Source organism: Calypte anna, chromosome 10 (genome assembly GCF_003957555.1).
Source record: "Calypte anna isolate BGI_N300 chromosome 10, bCalAnn1_v1.p, whole genome shotgun sequence".
Classification (NCBI taxonomy): Eukaryota; Metazoa; Chordata; class Aves; order Apodiformes; family Trochilidae; genus Calypte; species Calypte anna.
Window position 1 is genome coordinate 20,023,715 of NC_044256.1, and position 13,505 is coordinate 20,037,219.

General features: G+C 47.1%; 1 protein-coding gene across 1 annotated transcript in view; it reads left to right on the forward strand.

Annotated features, from left to right (window-relative positions):
* The window catches only part of SMAD6 (SMAD family member 6), a 39,469-nt gene extending 27,330 nt beyond the window's left edge, over positions 1-12,139 (forward strand). Inside the window, exon 4 of the mRNA XM_008502158.2 lies at positions 11,576-12,139. Within this exon, the coding sequence (XP_008500380.2) occupies positions 11,576-12,117 (542 nt within the window). The 3' untranslated portion in view covers positions 12,118-12,139. The remainder of the gene's footprint in view (positions 1-11,575) is intronic.
* The last annotated feature ends 1,366 nt before the right edge of the window (positions 12,140-13,505 follow it).

The following is a 13,505-nucleotide window of genomic DNA, read 5'->3' on the forward strand; positions in this document are numbered from 1 at the left end:
AATGTTGCAATAATGAACCAAAATTGTCCAAAGTGGAAAACTGCCTTTGCTCTTTGGAGCTTTGTGAATATATTTCTGCAAAACAGTTGGATCTGGTTTTGCCCACTCATTTCTTCTGCAGGCTTCTTGCAGGGGGGGTGTTCTTTGCATCCAGGGGGATATTTTATATATGTGGATGGATATATGTGATATCTATAGGAGAATGCTGACAGGTTGCATTTTGAACCTACAATACCAGGCATCCTTCCACAAAATAAATGCCTTTTTAAAAAATAAAATTAAAATTTCCCTGGAGGGGGAGGGAAAATTGTGCCATTTCTCTTCCAGCACTGAGCTGTGCTCAGGATCTGCAGTCCTGAGCTACTTACCCAGAACGTTCACATGCTCTGTTAATCTCCTTGTCCTTGATTTACAAAGAGCCCAACCTGCTCTCCTTCCCTTTTCCTCTCGATGGGAAAATTGCTTACTTTGGTGCTTCCTTTGCAGAGTTTATAACTGCAGCTTCTGCCTTGTCCCCCTCTACCCCCCCTGAAACGTCTGGTGGAGGAGTTGTAACCACGCACCCTGCTTGGGCCAGTCTTGGGAAGGTTATTTTTAGCTGCCCTCTAAGCTCATCCAAAAAAAAAGGTGGGAGGTTTCTTAATCTGAACGAAGACCCTTCTTCAGCTCAGACACCCACAGATTATTTTAGTTGGGTTATGTTGAATGGGACTTGCTGGAAATCAGGAGACCCAGAGGTGATGCTCGTGGTGTTTCTGGCCATGTCCATGCTCTATCTCCTTACTCCTTTTCTCTCTGAACACCCCAAAGTGAAGCTGGAATATTGGGGTGTCTGGGATTCCTATCAGCCCAGCAGGACAGGATGTATCCCATGAAGTTGTGTGTGTATATTTTGGTATTTCCCTATTTTATTTTTTTTTTCCCCTGCCATTTTTATAAGAAACTGTGGTTTTTAGAAATGAAAACAACTCCTTCTTGGCCAGGGAGGGTAATTAGCATGAGTCACCTCCACTCTCCCATGTGCAAATACAGGCTGAAGGAATTTTATTATCTGGGACATGGTTGTGAGGATGATTTTGGGGGACTTCTGGAAGCTTCGTGTCACTGAGCTGCAGTGATGCTGGGGAATGCTGTGGATTTCCTGCAGTTATATTGATTTTCATCCCCCATCCCCTGTTTATCCCTTGCTCAAATTTTCATGCTGTTTATCTGAACTTGAATAGCTTTGCAGTGCCATTCCAGGGAGCATGGAAACAAGACAAGGTATGACTGGTCCTTGAGTGGGTGATGTTGCCCCAGGCTAGTAGAAATGCTTGCCCTGTGCTGCCTCTGCTCCTTTGGGTTGCCAGTTAGTGGATTTTGGAAAAAAAATGGCCAGGAAACCTTTCCCTTAGGAGCTAAAATAGCAGAAGGGTTGTTTACCATCATGTTGCTGGTGGTGTAGATCCTCCTGTGAAGCAGAAAGCACCAGTGTGACATCCTGGCTGCCTGGATGGTGAATTAAGGGACCAAGGATGGGATCCTGAGCTGCTTGAGTCAATGTTTAGTCTTTGCTTGAAGTGGGAATAAGAGCCACCAGTGGGAATAAGTGGCCACCAGTGGAATGAGCTGCTCACTTGGACTAAGGGCTGGAGTAGACCCAGAAAATGTTTGCACAGAAATAGAAGGACCAGCTCTCAGGAAATGTGGAGTCTCTGGCTGCACACACAGCCATCCCTCATCCATTCATCCCTGTGCTCCCCACCTTGGTGGCCACGTTTGGATTCCATCCCCATTGCTTTGAATTCTTCTCCAGCAGATTGGAGCCCAGGGGCTCCCCGTGCAGCTTCAGCCTTTTGGCATGAGCAGATTGTTCTGCACACCAGAAAGGGGATTGTTTCCTCACCAAGGCCATGCTGGCACCCAAAATCCTTTAATTCCTTGTAAAACGTGGGCAAATGCACCACGAGAGAGGACTTGGAAGCAAGCACAGGTGGGATGACACAGGGTGGCAGCCACAGCGTGGTGGCTGTCCCCAACTTTTGTTCACAGAACCAATCTGAGGGAGAACTTTTATCAGGAGAAGGATCTTGGGCTTGGGCCAGAGAGAACAAAGCCTGAATTTCTGTTTCATCCTCAAGCCCAGTCTGCTTCCCATAGCTATGAGGGCATTGATACCATGCTGGGGAAAAATGAAAAGCTTTTTCTTTTAGGATTCTGGGGTAGAATTAGCAGGCAAGAGGGGGCATCAACCAGAGTTTTTTGAGGAGGTGGTGGACACAAAGCTGCTCCAGGTGCCAGCAGAGGTTTGGGAGGTACCAGTGAACGTTTTGGAGGCACTGATGAAAGCCCCAAGATTTTTGTTCTCCCAGAGGTCCCGGGTTGGGGTCTCATGGCCAGACTCTGTACACAAGGAGGAGCGAAGCGACTCATTCCCATCCCCTATGGAAAAAAAAAACAATGGGCTCCTGTTGGTGGCCCCCAGGGAGCCTCCCCGGGCTGGCACTCCTCCCTCACAGCTTGTTCTCCAGGTGGGTGATAGTTTCCTGAAGCTTTCCCAGTCCTTGATATTTGTGGTTGTGTTGGCACGGAGCCGAGAGCCAGCTGTCTGCAGCGCCTCGCTCTTCTCCCGAGGATGCTGTGTGTGGCTGCACGGCCTCCTCACTGCAGAGAAATCAGGGTGGCCTTGGGTTGTTTTTTTATTTCAGCCTCCTCACTGCTTCTCCCATCCTTTCACCTCCGCTCCCAAGCCCCACGGCTGCTTCTCAGGTCTGATCCAGAGGGAGATGCAATAGCAGGAGAAGAGGTTTGGCTTCCGTCTGGGCCCAGTGGGAATGGTTCAGGCTGGAGAGCAATGCAGGTTCTCAAAATGTAGCCAATGGTGATGGTTTATTTGGTTCTGCTTTGATTTTATTTTTTTTTTTTCACCCAGGGAAGCATCTCTGCTGATTTTCTGGTTGGTAAAAATAGATGAGCTCCTGCTTCGTTTCCCCTGCCCTGAGAGAGCCATCTGGTGCAAGGTTTCCAGCTTTGCTGGTGGTTTTGGGGGGCAGGTTTTGTGTGACCAGCCTGGGACAACCAAAGGAGGCCTTGTGGAGGGGAACTGCTGAGCATTCAGCTTCTGGAAATGGCAAATTTTGGGTGTTAGCAGAGGGAGCTGAGCTGTAACGTGGGGTCAGGCTGGTGCTGTGGGCTGTGTGGCCTTTGGATGACAGTCCTCTTGTTTGGAGGAGATCAGTGCCTTCATATTTAAAAACTGGAGGGAAAAAAGGGCCTATTTTTTTTAAAATCTGCTGATCTTCTCTGGAAGAGGTGTCAGTGTCAGGCATCCCCTGCTGGGTTAGTGTCCTGCTGCCACTGGAGATGTTCTGATGCTCTTGGGAAGCACCAGGAGTTGGGGAGGCTTGAGCAGCCACCTCAGCAACATCCTCACCAACTCAGCAGTCTCAAAATGACCTCGGTGTCCCCTCCACCTGGCAGAAACCCCTTCATTTGATGCTGGTGTGAACCAGGCAGGGCTTTGGTTTGGTTACAACCCAAACCTTGCACCTCTGGACCGTCACCCTCTGGGAAAGGCGATTCCCAGGCTCAGCTGGAGAACTGTGCTGGAGGCTGAAAGTGGTGTTATTCCTGTTTCTCTTCAGAGGGACCTACTAATTAGTTTCTGCTTTTAAAGCACTTTGAAGCTCTGAGCCGAAACTCTCTCTATGAGCAAAAACTATGATTATTTATTTATACCATTTTCCAGAGTCTCTCCTCCATGCAGGATGCTTCCAGTTGGCTGCATCCAGCCAGATGATTTCCCTCCCTGAGGGCATCCATTGGGATGTCTCAAAGCACCTAAAATTCCTCTGCAAAGCCCAAAAACAGCTTGGAAAAGGGAGAAAAAGAGCTCAAGGAGGTCCCCTGGGATTGGGTTGATCCAACTTCTGCCCACCAGCCCCAGTCAGATGGGGTTGGTGTAGCTGGGATTGCAGGAGCCGATCCCTGGATTAATTAATAGTGAGGAGCTGGCTTGGAGCCAGGCAGGAGCAGGGTGGGGAAGGGAAGGTTGGATGTTGAAAGGGAAATATCTACTGTCAGGGGGGTGATTTATGGGGTGATTTCTCCCAGATTCTCAGCACTTTTTTTCAGGCTCTGGCAAACAAACAAAAAAAAATGTAAAAAAAAATAATTGTGTATAAATGGTTGTTTGCAGGAGCTAAAACCCTGCAAGTTCTCAACCTAAAAGTGAGAGGGAAAAAAGAAAAAGAGATTTTTTTCCCTCCCCCCCTCTTTTTTTTTGCCCCAGCATCCCCCAGCTGGCAGCAAAAGAAAGCCAACCCCAGCAAGACAATTCAGAAAAGATTTTCAGCATAAACCAACCCCAGCTTAAAAGATTTCAGCAAACCTCCAGATTTTACAGCTTATCAATTAGTGGAAACCTTCCTCCCCCTACCCAACCCCGTGTCCTTCCCCAACTGGATTCTCTCCCCCTTTTTCCAGGCACAGGGAGCACAGGGTGGCAGCAAGGGTGCTGTGGGTGCTCACGGAGGTGCCAAGCACCACGCCGGGATTTTTGTCGGGCTTGGATTTACCCAGGGCTGGATTCCAAGAGTGGAGAAGTCTCAGCCAACTTCTGGTTGATGACAGGTCTGGTGCTTTCATAATTGGCAGCCAAGGTTAGGTGATTACGTTCTGGGCTCCTTTTGAAGCTGTATTTACATTGTTGTGTTCACTTTTACGTGCCAGGTAAAAAAAAAAAAAAAAAAAAGTGGTTACGTGCCCAGCCCAGGAACTTAAAAGAGATGAATGTGACTGTGAAGCTGTGAGCAAGAGATTACATGGGGACTGTTTGACTCAAAAAAAAAGAAAAAATAATCACCTAAATCTCTGAAAACATTGGCCTTTTAGAAGTAACACATAAAAACCTCAGTGAAAAATACCTGAGTTGGGCTTTTTCTAGGTTTTGGGTGGTGGTTTTTTTGGTGGTTTTTTTTACTTTCTAGGACTTTTCACCCTTGGCTGAAAAGACCTTTGTAAACCATGCAGGGGAGCTGGAAGGGGAAAAAAAAAAAAAAACTGCTAAAATACCTCAAAATCATGTTCTGGACTGAGGTTTTAATGGCCAGAGAAGGGACTTGGGAAACAAACTCCCCACATTTAGCTTGAAAATCAGCTGCCTGCTGATGGCTGACAACACTAAACAAGCTGCCTGTTTTTCTTTGAAGGGTATGAAAAAAAAAATACCATGAGCTTATGATTTTGCAGAGTGGTTTTATTGTTTTTCATCCTGATTCTTGGCATTGGCTCCTGTCCTGTGTTGCTTTTGTTTCTTGAGCTGCCATGGAAATGTCCCCCTTTCCCCCCAGGCCTCTCCATGTGTCTCTTCCACTGTCTCTGTTGCCCATCAGACCTTTTTTTTTTTTTTTTTTTTAACTAATTTAATTAATTAGCCCAGCACAAGTGGTCTTCTGAGTTGATCATCTACTGGATGAATGAATGAAATCAGTTCATAGGAGGAGGCTGAGGAGCACCAGAGCTGTGCTTCAAGGTGAAGGAGAAGAGGAGGAGGAGGAAGATGAAGATGCCTCCTCTGTGGTTGGTGTGGTGGCAGTGAGGACTCTTTTGGGCTTCCTTTGGTGTTGGGTTTTGCCAGATGAACGTTGCCTGGAATAGGGATGGTGGAACCAAGGCTGGAGGAGGTTCCTGGAGCACTCCCAGGAACTTCAAAGCACGGATTCACTGGGTTCAGTGATGGCTGCAGCTCTTCCAAAGGTGAGAAGGTGCCCTTCCTAAGGAGGGTGGACAGAGAGATGGTGCTGGGTTTGTGGTCCTGTGTCCCCAGGACATCTGCTCAGCTGCTCTCCTGCTCCACAGGCAGGGTCTGGTGCTGGGGGTGGTTGTGGCAGGGGGGCTCCTGGGGGGCTGCAGTGATGCATTCCAGCTGAAACTTGTAAGGCAGAGGTATTTTAAGTATATTGGCTTAAGGAAAATGGTTGTGAGCTTTGCTGGGGCAGATTAACAATTAATTTCTTCTTTTTTTTTTTCTTTTTGTAGGGTCATAAAAATTCCATTTCTGCTGTGGAAAGTTTTAACCCCTTCCTTACCTTGGAGCTTGTTTCTAGGGGTATTAATAGGGGATTATTTTAACCCACAGCTCCCTGGTGAACTGTTGAAAGATTTTAGTGGAGAGGATGTATATGTTCTTTGTGGTGTTTTTTTTTTTTATCTTACCTAGTCAGATAAAAAGTTTATTTTTTATTTTTATTGACCTAGTTTTGGAGTGGCTAATGTATGGTTATGGCCATGCTGCTTGGCAGGTGGTGGCATTGTGCCTCTTTGGTACAGCAGAGGGGAGAAAATAGATGGAAGCATCTGTCTGATGGTCTGAAGAATAAAACTGAAGACAGATCTTGATTATTGAGAGGGTGTAAGCAAGCTCCATGGCCAGAGGAGCATTAGACTGTTCTGAGACAAGGGTGTGGGAAGGGGGGACATGAAAATGGGGTTGGAGACTCCGGAATGTCCCCCTTCATCTTGTCAGGTCTGCACTGAAGTCCCCATCATATCTGTGATTAATTTTTAATTTTTTTTAACATGTGGTTGTCTTTAAGTACGTTTTTAAAACCCCTGAACATGGTTTATAGCTGGGGGGAAGGTGGAGGGCTCCCATTTCCTCATGGAGACTCTGCTTGGACAAACAGCACGGTGCCTCTTGGAACAGTTTTATCCCTGCAAAAAAGGGGGAATATTCCTCAGAGTGCTGCAGCAGATTTCCCTTCTCACCCTCTGCCCCTGGGCAGCAAGATCTTACTTGCAGCCATGTATAGTGGGGGCCATTTGACCTGCTGAGAGGAGCTTTGGTGGCTTGGGAAGAGCCAAACCATGAATCAGAGATACTTTATTGGTGTGTTCTGAGATCTGCCCATGTTTTCCATCCTGCTTTTTAAGTGCAACATCAGCGCAGTGTTTTTGTTTTGGAAGAAAAGCATCTTTCTCTTCTCTTTTAATGCACTGCTTTGAACTTTATTGGCAAAAAAAAAAAAGCACTGTCAAATCACAAATAATCTAAAACCTCAAGTTATTTTCTTTACCTCCACGCTCTGCAGGGAGTGAAAGCAGCAACTCTGCTAACGCCACGGGGATTTGCAGCATTTGCTCTTTGCATTTATTCCCATACCCAAGATTCCTTCTGCCAGAGCCATTTCTTTTTTCCTTTTTTTTTTTTTTTTTTTTTCTTTTTTCCCCCCCTGTTCAGTTCTGGTTTTGATTTTCCCATCTTGCTTCTTACCTTGTTGTTTTATCTGAAATAATTTGAACTTCCTCTGGGGACGTGTCCGCTGCGAGGCATCTCCGCGGCGGAGGAAAGGGCGAGTCAGAGGAAGGGGTAAACAAGAGGCAGAGTTTTCAGCCCATCCATCTGATCAATAAAGGTGGCTTTGATGGGAGAGAAGATAGCCCTGACGCCAGCCCAAGTGGAGCTGTTAGGAGCTGGAGCTGCCTACAATGATAGTTGTGAAAAATGCAGCGTTTATAGTGTCGGGGGAGGCACCACCGGCCTCAAATATTTTGCTTTCTTCAAAAAGAAAGTTAACAAACCTACCTCTGTTCCAGCAGAAAAGGGGGGGGAGAGGAGGGGAGGGAAGGTGGATTTTCTTGTCTGTGCATAAAGGCCAGTGTGGAGAGGAAAAAAAGAGGAAAAAATGGAATATTTATTTAAAAGGCAGAGGAGGTGGTGGGCTGTTGGCTGAGTGGTGGTGGCTGATAGCTGGAGGCAAAACTGAAACTTGGCAGGGGATGAGACACAGCACAGGCCCCCGTGTACCAGGGGCTTGCTGAAGTGCTTGCTTTATGTCAGGGCTGGGAGATGAGTTCATCTCCTCAGGATCTGGCCGAGATAAAAGGAGGCAAAGGAAGGAACCCAGGGCGGCACGGGACAGCGATGGATGGGGCTGGGGAGAGGAGGGACCTGCCCAAAGCTCTCCACAGGCAAAGGGTTTGCAGATAAGCATTTAACTGTCTCCTTTCAGGGTGTTTTGGTGGCCTGTGGGCCACAGGCAGGTTGCTTTTGGTGGATGGCTTTTGGAACCTTCGTCACCCCTGGTTAGAAGTGTGGTGGAAAGGAAAGTTGGAGCTGTTGGGTGTGCCTAAAACCTGTGTCCTGGCTTGCTTGAAGGAGCAAAGGAGACCTCCAGGAGTGCTTCAAGCTCGCAGGAGCTGTGACAGGGTGACAGAGATGAGAAGGACACTGTCAGGGGGAGGTTGCACCCCCTGAGATGGATGGATGGATGGACTGAGGTACATGCCATAAATTGCATAGAAGGGATTTTAATGAGGCTCCTTGAGAGGCACAAAAGCAGGAGGTATAAAAAAAATACTTGTTCCCCTGTTTCCAGCTTGTGTGTAGATCAATGATTTTACCAAGATACTTGCCAGTTCCTGGAAAGCAGAGATGGCCCCAGGCTGGCAGCACCTACAGGGAGATGTTCTTGTAGAACAGACACCAAGTTTCCTCCTGCTTTGCTTTCCCCCACCAGCTATGTTAATGTACAGTAAACCCTGGAAAAAGCCAATTTAAATGTTTATTGCCAACTGTTCCCCTCATTAATCCAGTTAATGGAAGAACTTGAGGTTTGAAGTTGTCCCATTCTTAGTTCTGTAAGGGAAATTTCAGGGGCTGAGTGATTGTTTCTCAAAAGCATCGTGACAACCCCAAGTTACCTGCTGGAGGTTGGGAGGTTCAACTGATGCAGAGCTTGGGAATTGCTTCAGAATGGTCCAAAAGCAAAACTGAGCATCTTAGAACTGAGTTTTGGAAGGGCACAGGGGGGATGTCTCAGCTGGATGGGGTTCCAGGGGAAGGATGATTGTAGAAACTGGATGCTGTGGAAGATGGACCTGCAGACCAGGCTCAGTTGTGCCACCTGTGAGCTGCATCTCCTAAAAGAAAAGAGGGGACTATTTGCCATAGTGCATTTTAAAGAGCAAAATGCATGGTGATAGACCAGGGGACTTTATCAGAACAGGTCAAAAGATTTTTGGCCATGCCAAGCTGTTGATTTGGGGAATTTGTACAGGTGTAGCTCAGGGTGGCTTTGCTTCAGTAATGTTTAATTTGATAAGAGTCTTTGGGTCAGATTTGTGTTAAAGCCATAAACTTGGTTAACATCATTTCTTACAGCAAGGAACTTGCAAAGAGGTTCTGAAACTCTTTCTACCACCAGTGTCATCAAAGTTTCTGTTCTTGGTGGAGACATTAGTGCCTCATACAGACACCAGGTAGCTAGGGGTGGCAGGGATTAACCCACAATTCCATTTTTTGCTTTGCAAAGCACCATGAGATGCTTCAGGAAGAGGCAAGTCCAGTGTCAATGGTCAGTGATGTGCTTGGGTGCAACATATCCATCATTTCTGATGAAGCCAGTACCCTTCTGGAGCAAGTTAGATTGTTTGTTTAACTCCTGGAGAAGCAGGAGGGTCATTTGAGATGGCACAGACAGTGAAATTATTGACCAAAGACTGAAAATGGGGAAAAAAACCTTTGCTTATGCTGACTTTTGTTTGAGCTCATTACAAAGTGGTTCTGAGTCCACTGGGGATGGCTCAGCAGCTTGGAGACACAAAGTCCCAGCAGTGCCACTGGGGTGTCCCACCCCACCACAGGGGCAGAACCTGGTCCTTGGGAGAAAAAAACCCAAGTGTCCCTCACCCAGCACTGGGATGCTTGACCCAGGGTCTTCACTTTTTCCCCTAACTCAGAATTTTAAGGGTGCCTCTCACCCCCTTGTGTTCAGCAGGGCTCTTCCCATGCCTTTAGGAGGCCCAGGGATCATCTTGGGAGGCATGGAGCTCTTGGCTTGTTTCTCCATGGAAGATTGCAGGGAAATGGTGTGGTTTTTCCCAGGGGGGTTGGAGTGTCTTGATAGTTGTGGGGTTTCCTTCCCAGGTCTGGATAAAATGCCCATCAAACTGAAACGGGGCTGTTGGTGGCTGCACTGGGTCCTAAAAATTATTTAAATGGATACTAGGGAGGAAGGGGCTGATCTGGCAATTTTTGGGGGGGGTTAGACCTGTGATGGGTGAAGGGGTTGGTGGAAGATGATGAGTGTTGCCTCCCCTTCCCTGAAATCTCCTTCCCCATAAATTTGTGGAGTTCCAACTCCAGTGAAACCCTAACAAAGGCACTCGGTCCCAATGATGGTGAATGGGGAGGAGAACCCATTCCCCCCACCCCCCACACCTGGGGTAATTTGAGCCTGAAAAGAAGTGGGGCTGAAGGGCTGTGGTTGAAATCCGGTGTTGTCAATGGGGTCTCTGAAGCAAAATAATGGGATCACCCTGCCTGGGAGTTAATGGGACCTGATGGGAAGGAGGCAGAGGGGTCAGCAGGCCACGGGTGCCTGGTGCTTTGTCAGGGAGCTTAATGCTGGCTGGAAGCAGAGCTCCTTGGTTGAAATCCCCGGGGTGGTTTTCTGTTCATTAGCGTGGTAGGAGCAGGAGTGATGTTCAGCAAGAGGTTAATTCACCTTCCTCGGGGCTTTTTTAGGGCTGAGAGTTCCCATCGTCCATCTGGGAGCATCACAGACTCAGGAGGTGTCATAAATTAAGCAGCTTTCTGGCAGTCTGTGTGCCTCCTGTCTTCCTGGTGTGTAATTCCTAGAAAGAAGAGAGATGTTTCTCATCGTTCTGGAGAGGGTTCCAATGGTTTTGGAGGAGGACGTGCGTGGCTCGTAGCAACTGCTCCCCCTTAGCATGAAATAACCTCCTCGGATTTCATGTTCCCCAGGGGAACCTCAGCGTTGCTGTCAAGGCATATTATTACATCTGAGCTAACTGTTGGGTCACTCATCCATCTCATGGCTCTCACCTCCACACAAGTGGCCTTTGAAAATGAGGGTGCACCACCAGAGCAGTGCTGGAGGAGCTTGGGGACCCTCCAAGCTCGGGGTTGGCTGGGTTGTGGTGGTGGAACATCCATTTTGGCTCCTGAGTACACAGTGTCCCAGCTGCTGGACACAGGGTTGAGTGTTAAATTAGAAGAAGAGGTCTGAAGCTCTGCTGGAGCTGGGGGGTGGGTTGGTGGGTCACCAGCCTTTGCTTGGGGCTTCTTTATTGGCAACGTTTGACATCATTGAAGATGGGTTTTGGGTTGAACACAAGCTTTGGGTTGAACACGACTTTTGGGTTGAACACGACTTTTGGGTTGAACACAACTTTGGGGTTGAACATGACTTTGGGGTTTTACACAGGCCTTGGGTTGAACACAACTTTAGGGTTGAAGACAGGCTTTGGGTTGAAGACAAGCTTTTGGGTTGAAGACAAGCTTTTGGGTTGAACACAAGCTTTGGGTTGAAGATGGGGTTTTGGGTTGAACACAGCTTTCTGGTTGAACCCAAGCTTTGAGTTGAACCCAAGCTTTGAATTGAACCCAAGCTTTGAATTGAACCCAAGCTTTACGTTGAAGCTGCTTTTGGTTGAACACAGCTTTTGGTTGAACACAAGATCCATTCCCCCACGAGTTTACCCCCTGGGTTGGAAGAGCCTTGCCTTCCATAGCTGCCTTTTCCCAGGTGGTGACCACAACCCCTGACTCCCCCTCTGCTTCCCCCCCCAGATGCCAGCACGTCGCCCGACGCGGTGAAGCGGAACCATTGGTGCAACGTGGCCTACTGGGAGCACCGGACGCGCGTCGGCCGCCTCTACACGGTGTACGAACAGTCTGTCAGTATCTTCTATGACCTACCTCAAGGAAACGGCTTCTGCCTGGGACAGCTCAACCTGGAGAACAGGAGCGAGACTGTGAGAAGGACCCGGAGTAAAATCGGATACGGGATTTTACTCAGCAAAGAACCGGACGGGGTGTGGGCTTACAACCGCAGCGACCACCCCATCTTTGTCAACTCCCCAACACTGGACATCCCCAACTGTAGGACTCTGATTGTGCGCAAGGTGATGCCTGGTTATTCCATCAAGGTTTTTGACTATGAGAAGTCCTTCCTCCTGCAGCACGCGGCCGACTGGGATTGCGCCGACGGCCCCTACGACCCCAACAGCGTCAGGATCAGCTTCGCCAAGGGCTGGGGGCCCTGCTACTCCAGACAGTTCATCACCTCCTGTCCTTGTTGGTTGGAGATTTTACTCAGTAACAATCGATAACAGTCAGCCTCTGGCAAAAGGAAAAAAAAAAAAAAAAAAAAAGAATTTGGAAAAAAAAAATTAAAAAAAAAAAGTTTAAAAAAAAAAAAAAAGACCAAAAATAAAGATTTCAAAAAAGAAAAAAAAAAAAAAGGCACAGACTATCCCAAATATCATCTACCTAGATTTAATATAAAGTTTTATATATTATATGAAAATATATATTATACTTGTAATTATGGAGTCATTTTTACAATGTAATTATTTATGTATGGTGCAATGTGTATATGGACAAAAAACAGAAAATGCACTTTGGCTTATATAATTCTTTCAATACAGATTTTTTTTTTTTTTTTTTAAAGAAAAAAAAAAAAAAAAAAAAGAAAAATTATACAGCAAAAATAGGAGAAAGCCCTAATTTTGATGTATGGTTTTTTTGAGATACTATTAATACCCAGACAAAAAGCTAATACCAGTCACTCATTGATAATAAAGTATTCACATTATAGGGGGGGGGTTTAATTGTCTTTTTTTTTTTTTTTTTTTCCCCCTCCTGACCAAAGTCTGCAGTCAGGGGGGGTGGGTTCAAGAGGCCTCTGCCTCCCATCTCAACCAGGACCCCTTAGAAAACCAATAAATGAGTTTCTGGAAGCTCCTTCCTAGAGGAAGGTGATTTTGGGGAAGCAAAAGGAGAAGGTGAGAGGGGAAAATCTCCTGTAGCTCTTCTGGCTCAGGGCTCTGGGATCTTTCCAATAACATAAAAAAGGGTGGAGATGTTGTGGAGACAAACATGCATCTTTGTGTTGGTGGAAATCAAAGGTTATTGGTGCAAATCAAAGGTTATTGGTGCAAATCAACACTTCACTGTTGGTGGGAAGAGCAGAATCGACCTAAACACTTCCCAGTAGGTCCAGTTTGCATCATCAGCCTTGCACTGGAGTTATCTCTCTGTCTGGTATCTCCAGGATGTGTCTGCTGGTTGAGAAGTGAAGGGTGGTTTTGGACAACTCAAGGTTGGGTGGATCCTCAGTTGGAACCACCAGAATTTTGGGAAGCTCTCCAGGAACTTGCAGTAAGGCGGAGGTGGGTTTGGCTGAGTTGTGTGCGTGAACTCTTGTTGTCCAGGCAATAAACTTTAGATACAGGATTGTTTGGGAAGAATATATTTGCTCTGAGGAGCACTTGAGAGCCAGAAGAAGTTTTGGTCAGATGAACTTGTCTTGGCTGATTTACTCTCTCTTGGAAACCCTGGATAAATCAGGCCCTTTGCTGACTCGGGCGTTGCTGTCGGGGTTGGAGCACCCGTGTGCTTGCATGGGCAGGTTGGAGGTTGTCTGACCTCACTTGGGTAGGGGAGTTATTTATTGCTGGTGATTGCCAAGGCTTAGGGTTGTGTTACGAGTCCTGGA